The sequence below is a fragment of the Microchirus variegatus genome, assembly GCF_963457635.1.
Source record: "Microchirus variegatus genome assembly, chromosome: 12".
Lineage (NCBI taxonomy): Eukaryota > Metazoa > Chordata > Actinopteri > Pleuronectiformes > Soleidae > Microchirus > Microchirus variegatus.
The window spans coordinates 20,008,719-20,027,158 of NC_139813.1; the positions used below are offsets into that span (position 1 = coordinate 20,008,719).

Consider the following 18,440-nt stretch of genomic DNA (forward strand, 5'->3'; position numbering starts at 1 on the left):
CACAAGGGTCATGGGCTTGGTGTGAAGCTGCAGCCTCAGTTTAGATCAAAATGCATCAATGTTTTTTTTCTACAAACAATAATTTCCCCCTTTTTTTCTTCCACCTGTGGTTTCCAGGTCATGGATGAACGACAGCCGCTGCACCGAGGAGGTTTAACGTCAAGCAGCGTGAAGTATCACTGACCACACATGTCCATCAGGAGGAGTTTACCTATACCAGGAATATCCATCTGTCCACATTGTTTTGGTTTTTTCAACATAACGCACAAGAGAGAAGGGCTTTAAATTCACTCGACAAAACGCAATGAAAACGAGGCAAAGCGCAGAGGAATCGAGCTGATGTGAACGAGCAGCGACGTCTGAAGTGAACGAGGACACACACACACACACACACATATATATATATACAGAGTGAGAGAAGGAAAGGAGGCGAAATGAAGGAGAAATCAAAGACGGCCGCAAGGACTAGACGGGAAAAGGAGAACAGTGAATTTTACGAACTGGCTAAAATGTTGCCTCTGCCGTCGGCGATCACCTCCCAACTGGACAAGGCTTCGATCATCAGACTGACGACGAGTTACCTGAAGATGAGGATAGTTTTCCCTCAGGGTGAGCGCGTGCAGCTCGTGTCAACACATCACTGCATCATCACAAGCACCATCATCATCATCATCCTCATCATCATCATCCTCATACGGAAGAGTATTAGGGCCACATGTAAAGGAAAAAAATGATTGAAAGAAAGAAAAAATAAATAAAACAGCACGAATTCTGAGATTAACGTCAGGATTATGACCTTAATCTCAGAATTTCTCAGAATCCATGCTGTTTTATTTTCTCTGAATCTGAATTCTGATTTTCCTCCCATCTCATAATTCTGAGAAAAAATATCAGAATTCTGAGATTAAACTCAGAGATTATGGTCAGAATTATGACTTAATCTCTGAATTCTTGCTGGGATTTATTTTCTTTCTCTCATTTATTTGTGGCCCTAATAGTCTTCCACATCCTCATCCACAATAATTTATTTTTATTATTACGTTTATTTATTATTATTATTATTATTATTATTAGTAGTAGTAGTAGTATTATTTTGTTTCCTTGCAGTAACGAACAACACGTGTCACGTGATAGTTTATCTATACAAACTTAACTGGTCAACAAAATGGAAACGAAGTTTAATAATTATTCAAACTACACACAAAAAAACTATTATTAAATAAAAAAAATATATGAATAAATAATAATAACAGTGTATCTGGGGCGTAAGCAACTTAACACACTTATATGCTCGAATAATAAATAATAGTTCAATTCACTAATAAAATTATTATAATAAAGGCTCAAAAAATAACAATTAATTTTACCAATTTGTACAAATTTTGCCGTATAGTAAAAAAAATCATGCCTCAAATATATTAAAACTTACGTTAATCCACATACAAATAATCTATGGGAAAAAAATACAACGAATGCTACTGAACGACAGGAAGTCTTATTAAGATTATTATTATTTTAATTCCGTGTGTCCAAAAGGAGACGATCTGCCTCCATCTTTTATGTACAAGGCTCTGCAGGCTTCTGTGGCTGCGTGACTGAGAACAAGATGCACCAATTAGAACGAAAAAAAAGGCCCAGCAAGGCTTCTAATCAGCTACGGCCATGTAAGCAGGAGGCAAACACACACACACAGACACACACAGACACACACAATCTGACAAAGAATGATGTGTATAAGGAATAAAAAATCACAATAAACAGACAGGAGGAGAGTAGACTGAATAAAATACACGTATTCTATTTATATAAAAATACATATATTTTAAAATAAAAAAAAAATAGTTCATGTTGATAATGTGTCCCTTTAGCAAAAGGCCCATTTTTATTTCCACTCACAGCCGGGGGGAGACGAACAACTATGACGGGGTAACAAGACTCCAACAGACTCCTAATGAAACATGAATTTCAATGAGCTTTGTTCCACTTTTGCTCAAAAACGGAGGCCACAAATCCAAAGATTGGACCATTTTACGCGCTTAAAAATACGCATTTTTTGCATGCATGATAATAATAATAATAGATGCATTAACGCATGTAATTACATGGGACGCGCAGGAGTCATGGTTTGCGTCTGTGTGCAGGTCTGGGTGAAGCGTGGGGTCACACGAGTCGAACGAGATCTTTGGAGAACATCGGACGAGAGCTGGGATCTCATTTACTGCAGGTACATATACAGTAATATATGAACACGTTAGTCATAATCTACACAGGCAGTGGGGAAGGAGGATTAATTATTCTCCCGGAGATAACTGAGCCAAAACAACCATGTCGTTCATTCATTTATTTATTTATTTACAGACGCTGGACGGATTCATCTTCGTCGTGGCTCCGGACGGGAAGATCATGTACATTTCCGAGACGGCGTCGGTCCATTTAGGACTATCTCAGGTCCGTGTGTGTGGATACAGTCACATGTGGTGAAATCTCTCTGTTTTTGATGATGATGATGATGATGATGATGTCTTAGAGTCCCTTTCTCAGTCCGTTCATTACCCGAGTTCATCTCCACAGGTAGAGTTGACTGGGAACAGTATTTACGAGTACGTCCATCCCGCCGACCACGACGAGATGACGGCTGTGCTCACGCCACACCAGCCCTATCACTCCCACTTCGTCCAAGGTAATTGAACATAATAAATAAATAAAAATAACTACATATAAAATGACTAAAAAATAAAAGATATAAAGGGGAATTCATAATGAATTAATTCTGGAATTGACCCATCATTTTCCTTTTTACGCAGCGAATGTATTCCTTCTTTTCTTCACGTGAATGTTTCTGATTGGTCTCTTATTTTCTTAATAATATCTACTCAACGTTCCTCCTCCTCCTCCTGCAGAATATGAAGTGGAGCGCTCTTTCTTTCTGCGGATGAAATGTGTGCTGGCGAAAAGAAACGCAGGCCTCACCAGTGGTGGATACAAGGTATGGGCGAGTTTAGCCTCTCTTTTTTGTGCCATTGCATATATTAGTTATTAATTCACTATTTTGTTGATTACAAAAGTCATTTAATGCAATTAATTGTTGATAATTGATTTTTAAAAAAGTATTTTATATTTTTTTTAAAATGTGATGTCACTGAGGATTAAAGGCAGCACAATAGTGTTTATTTTATTTTTCTTTAAAAAAAAAAAATGCACATCTGTTGCTTACATATTGTACACTTTGCATCTGTATTTTTATATTTTAAAAATCTATTAATCCCAGGTGATCCACTGCAGTGGCTACCTGAAGATCCGTCAGTACAGTTTGGACATGTCGCCCTTTGAGGGCTGCTTCCAGAACGTGGGTCTGGTCGCCGTGGGCCACTCTCTGCCCCCCAGCGCCGTCACCGAGATCAAGCTGCACAGCAACATGTTCATGTTCAGAGCCAGTCTGGACATGAAGCTCATCTTCTTGGACTCCAGGTATGCTCTTTAGCTCCAGGAAAGGATGCAAAACATGATCAGATTATCTCTCTCTGGATTCCAAAACACCAAAAATATCCCTGAATCACTCCCCCATCACGATTTAATTTCTCTCCAGGGTCGCAGAGCTGACAGGTTACGAGCCCCAGGACCTGATAGAGAAAACTCTGTACCATCACGTCCACGGCTGTGACATCTTCCACCTCCGCTGTGCTCACCACCTCTGTGAGAAACAAGCATTCTCCACCATCATGCTTTTACAACAGATCCCCTTTTTTTACCTCCCCCTGCTGCTGCTGCTGCTGCAGCCACCACGTGCAGACAATCACTCAAACATGGCCGTCGTTAACGACACTAATCTCTGTTTTCCCTCTCCGTTTCCCTTTTATCTCCTCCAGTGCTAGTAAAAGGCCAAGTCACCACTAAGTATTATCGTTTCCTGGCCAAGCACGGCGGCTGGGTCTGGGTGCAGAGCTACGCCACCATCGTCCACAACAGCCGCTCCTCGAGACCTCACTGCATCGTCAGCGTCAACTACGTCCTCACGTGAGTCTCACTATACGTTTCCTATAATACCACGCGTTTGTATCCACTGAAATCCCGACAATTACGACCACGTAATAAGCATAACGCGAGGTTTACGGGGCTTTATGTTGTGTGGCCTGACTGCAGCTGAATTTTTAATGTGTTTGCTGAGGGGAACACCCTTGAATATTTAACTAGATTAGGCAGAATCACATCATATACACTCTCGTGATCCACGCTCGAAGCTCACTCCACGACACGATTGGGTCTTTGTCTCTTGGATTGGAGGAGAAATCCTTTCCCTTTATCCCTCTGCAGCCCTCTCTGTACAAATCCGCCCAAATACTGCGGCTGCAGGGCTCAGGCGGTTGTGTGTTATGAGAGCACAAAGCACACTGAGAGGCCCCCTTTGAGACAGTGCAAGACAAACACCAAGGTTCAACCCCATCAAAAAAAAAAAAACATTCTCTACTGTCACGATTGATCTGCAGGCCAAGGAAAGCTGAATCGATCACATGGCGAACTGGGAATCAATAGCTATCTCATAGATGTAGCACATGCTGTAATTTCCTTGTTAGGTTTGGTTGATCCGAATGTCACTATTTGTGTGTGCGCGTGTGTGTGTGTGCTTGTATTTGTCGCCTCTTCAGGACCTTTTCTGGCACAAACACTGGTCCAAACCTGATTAGAACCCTTATTTCTGAGGATATGGTGACGTTTAGGGCTGATATTTGAAATTGTGAGTTATTGGTTATGGTTTAGGCTTTGGTCCAAATGATTGGAAGTCAATGCGAGTCCTTAAGAGGATAGCAGCACAAATATGTGTGTGTGTACTTGTATTTCTCGCCTATTTAGGACCTTTTCTGGCATAAACACTGGTCCAAACCAGGTCAGAACCCTTATTTATGAGGATATGGTTAAGTTTAGGGCTGATATTTGAAAGTGTGGTTATTGGTTATGGTTTAGGCTTTGGTCCAAATGATTGTAAGTCAATGCGAGTCCTTAAGAGGATAGCAGCACAAATATGTGTGTGTGTGCGCATATGTACTTGTATTTGTCGCCTCTTTAGGACCCTTTCTGGCATAAACACTGGTCCAAACCTGATTAGAACCCTTATTTCTGAGGATATGGTTAAGTTTGTGGCTGGTATTTGAATTTTTGGTTATTGGTTATGGTTTAAGCTTTGGTCCAAATGATTGGAAGTCAGTCCTTAAAAGGACAGCAGTGCAAATGTGTGTGTGTGTGTAAGGCGAGGTGTGATTTTGTGTTGCATGCATATGGCAACACTCCAAATATTGATTTCTTCAATGCAGTAAGAAAACAGCTTGACTACATTAAAAATGACAGTGAATCCCCCCCCCCAAAAAACTGCAAATAAACAAAAAGTACAGCAATTCAATCACCTTGCCCTGACAGCATTTTAGCCAAACAAGAATCCATTAATAAATCATGTTCGGTGGCGTGTTTCAGGCATGGCGTGCTCCGACGTTGACCCCGAGGTGGAATTCAGCCAACACAGCTGAGTTTGCACAAAGGCCCAACATTATTGGCTCAGACAGAAGTCAGCCAGGGGCACAGATAGGAAACGCAAGAACCAGCCAGCGCGCAACTATACCTGCAAGAGCAAATAACACTTACACCACCGCGCACTGGCTGTCCAAACACAGCCTTTGCCGAGGTGTTGTACATAAAGAATGGGTCATATTTAGAGTCATATTAAAGAGGCATGGCTGTGTGGGGTCAGCGATGGGCCACAGGGTTTAAAATGCCAGGCAGCTGCTATTACATACCGTTGATGTGATAAGTTCAGAATAGGCTCATGTTTGCTGAACACTTGACACGGGAGCCTTTTCACTCCCCAGACAGTGTCACTTTGGATTGAGTTCAGCCACAGGACAGTGGGTTAAAATGTTGGAAAAGATGGCGCACACATACTCGGGTAAAAAGAGTGTCTGTATTTAAAATAAATGGGATTTTTTTTTTATCAAAAGACACTTGCAGAGGGGATTGGTGTCAGTGATCACGTTGACTTTGTGTTTGTGCATCAGAAAAGAATGATTAACTTTCCCCAGGTTATGCGTCACTTGTCTCAGAGGTGTGAGGACTTAATCTCTGGAATATCTTTAACAATACTCTTGCTTGTCATTGCCCTGACATCATAGTCTTTAGAAAAGATTTGTGCAGTTATCTTTATTCAACATTTGTAAAGACGTCTGCTGCAGACTGATTACTGATGAGGTCACTTGTTGCTCTACTACTACATCCACCAGGGACTGTTAAAGGCAGAAAGAAGGTGCTCAGTAGTATAAGGGGGAACAATGTTAGCTTCACCATAGTTTAAGATCTGGTGAATCAGTAACACCTTGACCTCTTTCAACAATATTCACAGTAATAGGAACTTTATTTACATGGCACCTTTTTAAAAAGTGAGTTTACAAAGTGCTTTCACAGACCAGGTTAATATCAGCCAAAACAAGACGACAGATTATTAACAAAAGTACAATATTAATGCAATTACATTTTTTTTAAATAAATAGAGCAAATAAAGGTTTTAGGGTATAAAATATATATGTTTAAAAAAAACTGTCAGGTTCAGGTAAATAAATACACATTAAACAAACAAGACAAAGTCACAAGAATGCCAATCTATGAAAAATGGGTTTTAAGAAGTGATTTAAAAGGAGCCAACAATTCCCATGAGCCTCATCTCCTCAATGTCCTTCAGCAAGGATGATGATCAAAAGCCAAGTTTTGAAAATGCAAAGATCTCAAGTAATGCCAGTTCTCTTTTGAGGTTGAATATAACGCTTATATTTGTTTCCCACTGTTGTAGTTCTCAAATCCAGGAACTGGACTAGTGGACTTGGACTCTAGTGCTGATTGCATTTGGAAATTGGAGACAAGGACTTGGCCTGTAATTTTAATTGCCAAAGACTGTTTTTCTTAATTTGTATTAGATTGTTTTTTAATCCATCATTCGCGACATTATATCACTACAACATTCAGGTTCATGCTACGTCAGATTCACATGCTCATACAGAGAGATTTGGACTCAGACTCCTCACAGATTTGACACATTTTTTCTTGAACTTATTCCGACGGCAGTATTATCGCACCAGTGTTTTAGCAGGTAGCCTGTAATAGACGCCACTACTCTTGGTTGACCATGTAAGCGCACAAACAAACGCAAAGTAAAGACTTTTGCTGCACTGTGTACATTTTGCTCAGCTGAGGTATTAAAACAATGTACCGCGATACGGGTTGTGACTAATTTCATGGCAATGACATATTTTATTCAAACACCATGAATGCCAAAAGATCATCAAAGTCGGTAATCGTCATGCTCTGGGGACCATGAAAGTCTGTCCTGAGTTTCATAGAAATTCATCCCATAGTTCATCCCACTTTCATGGTGGACAAACAAACTCTGCATTCTTTGATGAACTGTTTTTAGGCACTGGCTTGACTTAAAAAGTAACAACTTGGATGAACATAAGTCATATTCCCGTCTTCAACATATATTTTGTTTGTGTAAATAGGGACACGGAGTATAAGGGAATGCAGCTGTCCTTGGACCAAATGAGCCCCACCAAGCCTGCCTTCCCATACGCGAACAATCACACCGAGGACAGAAAGAGCACCAAGTCACGTTTGACCCAGGCAGGGCCTGGGTCAAAGGGCAAAGCCAGAGTGTCGCCCTACCCACAGGTAATAAACAGCTTGTTTTGCCGAGCTAATTGTCTAAGCGTGTGTCTCAGATCACAAACCCTTTCAACTGTGATTGTCTTTGTTTCCTTCCAGCAGTTTTCTGCTTTCAATCCAGAGCGTTCGGAGTCAGACCAAGACAGCCAATGGGGAGGAAGCCCCGTGACAGACTCCGCATCTCCTCAGCTGTTGGATCCCGTTGAGGCTACAGAGGCATCTTGTGCCTACAGACTGTATCCAGACTCAGGCCCCCTGTGCTACAGCCTCGGTTTATCCGAAGAGGATCTCGCTCATGCCCAAGCACATCCCCACACCACCACCTGTGACCGCGTTCGGTGCCAGAGCAGCCGCTATTTCCTAGGAACCCCTCAGTCGGGAAGAGAGGTGTGGTGGGACGCCACGCGCTCCGTTCTCTCGCTGCCGAAACCCTCAGCGGACAACAGCGAAGGCTACGAAATCACATCCTACCATGGAGCCATTCATGGTGAGGTGTTAGGGTTGAGACCACAACCATCTGTCTCTGAAAATAACTCTGGCCTAGCTTCTCCTGGTAGCTGTTTTTCAAATGTTATTATGGGACACGCTAAGTTGTTTACGGCGTCTCTTGCCAGGGTGCCGATTGCTACCATCTGTTGAAAAATTGCCTGCAATTGAAAGCCAAGTTATTTCACATCTCACATCCTCTAACAGGGAAACCAACCCCCACTCTGCTTCTGCCAAGACAGTCAGAGTAATAGACCATGATTCTACACTATATGCATTTAATGCTGGACTGTGCACAGCTATACACATTCATGCTTTCACCAAACTTGCTCAGCACATTTTTTGTACACATTATAAATACAGACATAAGGGATTAACACGTGTGACTAATTCAACTCTTCCAACAGGTCGGAGCCACTGGGATGAAGACAGTGTAGTGAGTTCACCTGATGGAGGTGGCTCAGCCAGCGATTCCGGCGAGCGTTACCATGGTGACCATTTCCGGGCGAGCCCCCGAGAGCCGAGCAAGATGGAGACGCTGATTCGCGCCACGCAGCAGATGATCAAAGAGGAGGAGAGCCGCCTCCAGCAGCACAAGACACCGCTGGATGTTTCAGGGCTCGCTAAAGCGCACAGCCCGTGCTTCAGCCCCTCACTACCCCACCATTCCCAGCTCAACATGCCCAGCGTGGTGTGTCGAGGGCCCGGAGCCCCCAGCATCGACCTCCCTTCTGAGCGCTTGCATCACAAGGACGGCATCAAAGTCCCCGGCCCTCATGACAATGACGAAAACACGACCAGCCCAGCTTCTCTGTCTCGTCTCAGCAGCCCCAGCTCTGACGGGATCCCCAGGTCGGGCCTCTCCCTCACCAAAGATTACATGCAGACTGATCTCTCCCCTCACCCGTCACAGCCACAGGGGAGCCCGCTGCTCTACCAAACCCAGGAGAGGCTGCCGCTAGACAGACAGGCCGCCTATGCTTTGACTGGGTACTCCCTGGAGCACCTGTACGACCCGGAGAGCCTGCGGAGTTACTCGGGCCTGGCGTGCGGCGGCGTCCAGTACGACATGGCGTCGCACGTGAGGATGCAGGCCGAGCAGATGCAGGGACACAAAGCCACCTCAGTGATCATCACCAACGGGAGCTGACAATATCTGATGAAGACAGAGCCCGTTCTCTAGAGGAGGATTTTAACAGTTAACATTTAAACACTGGCGGATGGAAAGTTATGTGTGCCCTGTCTCTGGCTCTTCTGTTTTTGTCGGGCCTGTGTATCATAACGACTATTTTCTCCCCCCCCAAGACTCTAAAAGACTAGTGTTCAAGAAACTAGCATTTGGTATGCCACCACAGGGCATCAGAGCATTTGCTCCATTACATAGGCCTACAGTGCTATTTTGGTGGCAGTAGGCTGACTCTCCCTCCCTCCCTCCTCATAAAGACGAACCAAGTTTCGAGTCTGGTTAAACATCAAGCCAGCGTTTCTGTTCCAAATGTCTTACGCATCAGTGGCCGTGTGAGTTAATCTGTCCTGGACACGATTTCCAAAGGCAGTAAGAAAATGTGTTGCTCCACTGCCCCCCACTGCCCCCTCCCTCCCCTTCACCTAAAATAACTCCATTGCACAGAGCGTAATGTTTGACACATGAGGTGCGACGTGGGAAAAGGAAAGCATTATTGTGAGATGTTAATGTTTCCTGGTATTTATTTGTCAGTGGGCTCTATTTTCTGTAAGTGTCATTTTTCCTTTTGTCCGAGTAGACATTTGACTGCATAGCATCGGTGTTTTAATTACGCCGACATTAGATTAGAATTAAAATAAAAAAAAATTGAAATGGAAAAACGGAAAAAAAATTGCCTCTGATATGTAAAAGTGTTAAATAAGTAGAGAAATGTGTATGTGATGAAAACGACCTCCAAATCTCGACAGTGTATGTACTACGTTTACATATCAGGGTCTATTCTTTTTTTCTGCTTTTACCTCAAGCTTTACCCCAACGTATTAGCATATACAGATTATATGCGCCACATGCAAATTGTTCTCAGTTGTTTTTAGGGTTGTTGTTTTGTTTTGTCACGCAGCGGGGGGGTTAAGATGATTCGATAATAACCGACATATCTAAAACTAAAATGTTCAATGTCTGTAGTTTCTTGTTTAATTTATGATGTAAATATGATCACACAATGAACTTTTTTGGACAAGGAGTTGACGCAATTATTTATTAATTGGTTTAAAAAAAAGAAAAAGTCTCTTAAATCTAAATAATGTTGCAAACAAACTACTTTTTGTCTGTTGATTTTTTTCTTTTTCTTTTTGTACACACACAAAAACTACTGCTTTTTAAAAACTTTCAGGGGCATCTGTGTAGAATGTATTTGTAAATATCTAGATATTCATATAAATGTAGACCAGGCTAGAAATAAATTTTATCCCACATGTTATTTTATTTACTATTTACGACCACTATATGTCATTTGATGAACGGAAATGGATTATTTGCAGCCGGTTAAAGCAAATCCTCCTCTTTCTGGTAACACAACAAAGTCAATCCTTACATTTTAGTATCAGTGAAGATGAACAGAACGTGAGAGAGTCAAATCTGCTTCTCAAGGCATTAATCTGTGTAAACCTTAACAATATTTGTTACCACACTCCATTAAAAAGTAACTTTTATGGGTTAATGAGAGCCATAAAATATCAAAAAGCCTGACTTTACCAATATGACATATCCACAAACCCGCTGCGCAACAAATTAGAACAAATCGCTACAACAGCAAGCACAACTGCTATGACTACTGAGCCGACACGTTCTAAATGTGTTGCGGCGACACGTTCCCTCTGTCGGAGCAGTTGAACTCGCATGTTTAAGCTGCCCTGACCTCGGCTCAGAGGCAATTTCTTAATGCATGCAGCTAATTCACGTGTAGCTGAAGGAAACTGGCTCGCAGTCCGCACGGGGGGGGGGGGGGCTGGACTGCAGCACGCTCTCCCATCAGTCATCACATGACATGACCATGTGATGGTCTGCCAGCTATCACCGCTGCTGTCATTCCGGGGGAGGTAGAGCGACTACGCCGCGTGTTTATTGCCGAGATTACTTCTTCTAAAAAACACTGGGGCTTTTTCCTGATGTGCCCCGAAGGCCTTCACACACAGAGTGCGGCTGCCAAACGCTGGGCTTTCTGCCACACAGTTTGCGTCCTCTCTCACACCTCCCGACTTCCAAGATGCTTTCTGTAACCACCTTCAGATCACCAGTCAGATAGAAACCAGTCTATTATGGAGCCTGAAAGACGTATGTAAATATAAAGAGTATATTTAAAGAATAGCCAAGGTGGGAGGAGCAATCCAAGCTTGTAAAACTACTTTTAATCTATTGTTTATTTCCTTGATTAATTGAGTCATCATTTGGTCCATAAAATGTCATAAAATGTTGAAAAACATTGATGAGTGTCTGATAAACCTGGAAATGACGATGTTTTTGTCCACAAACCAAAACGATCCAGACAATATTCACCTTTAAGAAGCTGGTTTTAATTCTTGAGAAAAGACTCAAAATAGTATAATAATAATGGATAAAATTAATTAATGTAGAGGAAGCAACAGTTACACACGTAATTGTAGTGCATTTTTACCAGCAAAACAATGTGTAAGCAGCATTATTAGTGTTTCTATTCATGGTAAATACATTATCCACTCCAGGTCTGCACTGTTGTGGAAAAAAACTTATATAAAATTGCAACACCCACGGCTGAAATGTAGCTGACCACACAAATATAAAGTCTCCGAAAAATGGAAGCACTCCAGCGAAATACACAGACACACACAGAAAGCTAAATTTGGAAGAAGTTTTTTTTTAGGAGCCATTCCAGACGTTACTGAAAGATTTAAGGAACAGAATTAATCTCAATCAGGAGTAAAAAAAAACAACAAAGCATCCATGTGTATGATTCCACCGCATGAACACATGTGTTAAATGTGTTGAACACTTCCTTACTCTCCGGAAACCCTCATTGTGAACCACAGGTCCTGCACAAATTAAAGCACTTGCTAGTTTTTACTACTGCTATGCTACTGAAAATTAAAAGGGGAGTAAATGGGCTTCTTTTTATATTTTTTTTACACCATAAGGTGTTAACAGTTAAGAGATAACGACGCCAGCTGTGTCACGTCATGTGCTCGGAGGTAAACTATAGAACCGAGAGGGACAAGGATCTCAGGAGTTTCATAATTCGGCTCCTCGGTCGTCACAATTACCACACAAAACGCCAGGGTGCAGGTGGTGGGGCTCAGAATAGCCCCCCCACCACCCACCGAATGTCTGTTTGATTGATTTCAGGCCCAGGATTGAGGCACAATTGCATATTCATACATCAGTTAAAGCGCTCCCTTGCTAGTCCCTATAATTCAACCTGGCACTTAGCGAAGAGTCATCCTTATGAAGCGGCTTCAGAGCAGAGCGGAGGAAAAATGTTTCAACATGTTTTCTGCTCCGCGTATATACTTTATGACCTCTTTGAGTGCGTACTGACATCTCATAATTGTTTAATTCTTCTCCATCTTCCCACATCTTCCTGCCTTCCATATATCCAGCAACAGAGCTGTAGCCTGTGGATGTTTTTTGTTTTTTTTGCTGAGAAACTAAGGCAAATATTGCACAGTGTGTACAAGCCATAAACAATCAGTCAAGCAGGGGCAGAAACAGTTCAAGACCTGGGAAAATCATTCAACCGGCGAGCTGAGCGACACCTCTGCAGCAGACCTCACCGCACCACAACACATTTAGATGTTTTGATTGGGCGGATCCAGGATATTGAGGTCATCCGGTTGATCGGATTGGCTGAACCGAGTAAGCTGAAGTCACTCTGCGAACAAAAAAAGTCAAGAGGAAATTAGGTTTCTGTTTGTGGCACCGGAGATATATGTCAAATAAACTATTAACTACACGGAGTGGGTAAATAGTGTCAAACGCGACAGTGACATTCCGCTAAATTCTCATTTAAAATATAGAAATCTGCGTTAGGTTCTGCTCTCAGGTGTTTTTTCACACGTTTTTGGACAGTAAAGGTGGAAATAACAACAACAACAAATGTCAGACTATACCATTTCAGTTGTTATTTAACACAGGGATGGGACCATACCACATTTTGTGTCCGATACCGATATCAAAAACTACATTTCTGAAAGGTATGAAGCTGTCATTTCAAAGACACAATTCTCCAAATGTGTAACAAATATTGTTCTCCCCAAAAAAGAAGAAATAAACGGCTTAAACATGACTAAAATACTTTTACTAAATCTTTTAGAGTCTGTGCATAGAGATAAATGTGATATATATCGGACTTTTTGCGGGATTGTATCTGATTCTCCATTTCTTTATCTGTCCGTTATCCGATCCGGTGATTTTGATCATTATCGGAACAATACCGATTCCAATCCTTACTTTAATATAAAAAAGTTGGTGGCTATTAATCATGAATAAATATCTAATGGCAATTATTTTGACAGGAATTTCTATTGCGATACCATCTGCGACATCAGAGGGAACGTTTTCACAACCTTATTCTCATTTTAATAAAAACATTTCAACTGATTACTGTGTGATATTTGTGCAGATCTGCATGAAACACAGATGTTTCATTCAGTCTGTAGAATAAGATGCGTATAGATCAAGACAATAATTAATCAAAAACTATTTGAGTATTTTGACACAAAATTGCAATAGGCCGTGTTGTGATTTCTAGAAAATCTCTATTAATTGTTCAGCCCTAACAAAAATACAGCAAAACAGCTGCTGATTAATTTTATTTTGAATAACGTTTTCACATGTATCATGGCTGTCTTTAAATGGCACAAAATGATATATATTCTTTTAAAAAGGTCTGGTAAAATCTATTTCTCTAGTGTGTTAAAAATGGTTTTAAAGCCACAAAAGCACTGAGGCCACATGAAAATAAATCCCACAAGTATAAGAATTAAGTTTTGATAGCACTTTGCATATTAAATCAAAACCGCAGCAAAGAAAAAGTGTGATCATTTTCATCATATTCATTAAAACCCCCCTTTAATTTAAAGCTCACTAATCTCTCAGCAGTAAAGCTATTAAAAAGACTACAAGTAAAATATCCTGATCCCCCTGTCACACACAAACACACACATTCACGCACACACACCGAGGCTCAGACGGTGTGAATCTAATGCCCTTCAATCCTGTGAATCCCTTTGTTCCTGATTTCACACTTGATTTGCCCACAGCTTGAGTCTGGCTGGTATCGGCGTTCTTCTCACTGCTTTCACTCCTGCCAAATCCACAGAGCCACACAGCATCCGCGTCTCTTTTCTCTCTTTTCCTCTCTGTGCTTCTCATCTGCCATTGTCCCTGCCAACGTCTCTGCAAAAACACCAACGCACGCCAAGGAGTTTGTGTTTGTGTGTTTGTTTGCGTTTCGCTGTAAACTCCTCATCAATCTGCCAACAACCTCCCCCCCCCCCCCCTCCCGACATCAGCGTGAATTCTGATACTGTCATTGTGAATTTCACACGTTTGAAGTGATTTAATTAATGTGCAACGATGGACGTGTGTCTATATTAAATCATGTCCTAAAGACTCGCACGGATAATCCCCCTGGCGATCTCGAACGAAACAAACTACCTGGGTCGTTTTTGTAAAAAAAATATTAAGACGGACTCGAACGCCTCTCAGGAGAGGCCTTTCAGCACTCCTGTTTTGAAAACCTTCCCTTTTAAAAAAAAAGCGTCACATCAGCCAAGGCTGCATCACTCGAGCAACACTCGTACCGAGCAGATATTGTGACAGCTGCGTGAGGGGGCGGCGAGAGAGAGAGGGAGCGCAAAGGAGACGGACAAGGAGAAAGGAGGAGAGAGGGAAAAGTGTGCGAGGAGAGAGTCCCCAGAGAGAAGGTGCTAGTGCTCCACAGCTCCAAGTCACCGCCTGCATGCCAATGAGGAGATTCCCCTGCTGCTGCTGCAGCAGCGGCGGTGGCGGGCGGAAGCAGTGCACAGCAGCAGGAGGGGCCTGTGCTGACACTGTACCACTATAGTCCTTGATGGTCACATTACACACTCGGCACAAAAGAGCTTGAAACGCCCGCCAGATGGACGTCTCCCCGGCAAATCGCTCACAGATTATAACCAAATAGACGTCGCTGATATATAAATATATAATAATCACTCCCCGTGTCAAAACAATTAGCCGAGCCAGCTAATTAGCCGAGTCTGACTTGGCTACCCGCTCATTAAGCAGTAACGTACAATATATATATCAAATAAGGCTCTGTGTGTGTTCTTGTTTTCTGTCTTGATTTAGTATCTCCTTTCTTCTAAGAGAAGAAATAATATGCTTTTCTAGTAAAGGAAATGTGCTTTAAAAGAAAAGACTAATTCTTCTCCTACTACACTTGAAGCCTCTGGGAAACGGAGTTTTCACATTCATGAGTGAGCTTCGCCAACCAAAATCCAAAAAATCCACCAAAAACAACAGTGACGGAGCAATCTTCCGCATTAAGGGAGAAGTTTGCGGCTTCTATAATTGCAATTCCTGCAGTTAATGGTTCATAAAGACCTCTTAAATAATGATTAAACCTATTTTAAAGCCTCATCTCTGCTATTGTAGGAAGGCAGACTGAGAAAGTGTCAAGCTCACTCCGGACCAGTAAAATAATAGCATCATAACCTACAAACAACAAGAACTCCTAATTTTTCCAACTAATTTGACATTGCATGAGACAAATAAATGCAATTTCTAGAACATTATGCTTAAATTAACGTAAACACTCGATCACAGTGGATTTACAGATTAGATTCTGAGACTGAAAATTATAGTATTTCACATTAAGATTAGATTCTCATCACAAATACATCCCGTGGGCCAGATTGGACCCTCTGGTGGGCCGATTCTGGTCCGTGGGCCGTACGCTTGACACCCCTGCTCTAAATGAAATGGTTACTGAATTGGAAGTATGACACCGTTATATGTTCAGGAAGTAATAATTGCTGCTATGGGTCCAAAAATCTAAAAACAATAACAAAGGAACCTAGTTTGGTGACGTTTGGTAGCAGCGTGGGATCATGGGAATTGCTATCTTGTCGTATGGTTTTGGTTCAACGATGCGTTTGCACTTTAAGGAGTTAGTTTCAGAGGGAGAACGTGTGGGGAAAATGGCAACGAGGAGCTGCAATTCATTAACAAATAGACACAAAATGCAAAAAATGTTACATAAACAATATCACATCAATATCATATCTTAAAGTCACAGTGTTTACATTGACACAGAAACATTGGCTCTGTTTTTAACTTTGACTCATTTCTCCCTAACAGTTACATCCATAATCCAGCAACAGTGTGAATGGGGAGCATTAGCAGAGTGTGTAAGCACCACCTCCTCTTCCCCCCCCTTGAGAAGAATTAATAACTAATTATGTCAGGTCACTCGTCCAGATGGTGGCATCAGATGGGCCCAGTGTCTGAACCTCACCTCCAACAAGCACCTCTGACCCTGTCGGCCACATCACCCGTGGTAACACGGGGAGTCTGAGGCCCAGGATGGATCTGGGGGATACGTGAAGGTTTGGGGTTGTACATAAAGAAGCATAGAGAGGAGGGAGGGGGGGGGGAAACGGGATGAGCTGGGCGTGTCCGATCAGTGTTGGATGGCTGCCTTCAAAGCTCCATGAATACAAGGCTCCCTGCTGCGGCCCTGATCTCCACGGTCATGATTCTGTTATTACACGGCATGTTTCCTCGTGATGGGCAGATGGCTCGGAGAAGCAGCGCACGCATTCACACGCATTCAACACACGCCGGGTCGGTCGCATCAATGGACACAACCTGATACTCCCCTTTCTTGTCTCATTAGGAGGCTATAGAAACATAAGAACATAATAGGGGGGAATTAAGTGCCCGTGCGGGTGTCAAAGGGAGGGGGGGGGGTTACGTGGCAGGAGATTGGGGACGAGGGCTAACAAGCGCGGCGGCGCGCTCGCTCGAGCTCTGAGCAGTGATTAGTGCTTTTTCGACAGGGCTGACGGGTAAAAGACAAGCCCTCCGGGACAGCGCCGCGTTTGAACGGACACTTAAACAGCCGAGGAAAGTGACAGCAGATACAAGCAGGGTGGAAAAACCTGTGGTGAGCGTGTCATAAAGACACAGATAACTTATGTTATAGAGCGTGGAATTCTCCAGAGTCATTAATAAAGTGCTCTGCCTGTGGTTTTTGCAGAAATATGTGGTGATAATTGTATTCTTTTTTTGCATTTCAACTAAAAACACTTTAATATGGAAAAAATGCATTCAATTACTCGATTATAAATTACTCGTCAATTATTTTGATCATTGAGGCTTTTTTTCATGATTAAAACAAGATTACTGATTGTTTCAGGTTCTTAAATGTGAATATTTTCTTTGTTTTTTTGCTCCATATAAGTAAGAAATCATTAAAATCTAATCATCTTGCTTTGAGATAGAGCTGCAACTTACGATTATTTTCATATTCTATTAATCTGTCGATTATTTTCTTGATTAATCGATGAATCGTTTGGTCCATAAAATGTCAGAAAAAAAATCAGTGTTTGTCAAACCTGGAAATGACGATGTTCTCCAATGTCTTGTTTTGTCCACAAACCAAAATGATTCAGTTTTTGATGACTTCTTTGTTATGTGGATAACAGAAAGGAAGAAAACATTCGCATTTAAGAAGCTAAAACAATCAGAAATCTTGGTTTAATCATGAAAAAAGCTTCAAACTGATTAATCGATTATCAAAAATAGTTGTTCAATTCATTTAGTAATCGATGAATAATCGATTAACCTTTTCAGCTCTAGTTTGAGAACATCATTTCCAGGTTTGACAAACACTGATCAACATTTTTTAACGTAGCCTGACATTTAATGGACCAAACGAACGCTCGATTCTTCGAGAAAATAATCGGCAGATGAATCAATTATGAAAGTAATCGTTAGTTGCAGCCCTGAAATTAAGCATTTGCAATGCAATCTCAGTTTCCACTGTGGTCTAAACACATTAACTGCGATAAACCTTCTATTTTCCCATCCCGGTTTAAAATACACTGCTTTTCATGATGTCCCTTTTAGAAAGTCTTTCACAGTTTGTCACATGAAAGCCTCCTAAACTCTTGAGCAAACAGGAACTTTAGCAAAGCCTCGGCGTTGCACGTCTGCAGCGCCAGATGACTTCTCTGCTCTGTATTTGAACAGGAGACGCAAGACAAAGCAGCTA

General features: G+C 42.0%; 1 protein-coding gene across 1 annotated transcript; it reads left to right on the plus strand.

The window, feature by feature from the left end:
* Positions 1–434: 434 nt before the first annotated feature.
* Positions 435–9,331, plus strand: LOC310935194 (single-minded homolog 1-like; the record flags this gene model as incomplete). The annotated part of the gene is made up of 11 exons (XM_083899046.1): positions 435–609; positions 2,142–2,224; positions 2,359–2,452; positions 2,576–2,680; positions 2,901–2,986; positions 3,269–3,468; positions 3,587–3,693; positions 3,867–4,014; positions 7,533–7,701; positions 7,795–8,182; positions 8,589–9,331. 11 exons carry the CDS (start codon positions 435–437, stop codon positions 9,329–9,331), a joined length of 2,298 nt encoding a protein of 765 aa, XP_083755172.1.
* Positions 9,332–18,440: the final 9,109 nt, after the last annotated feature.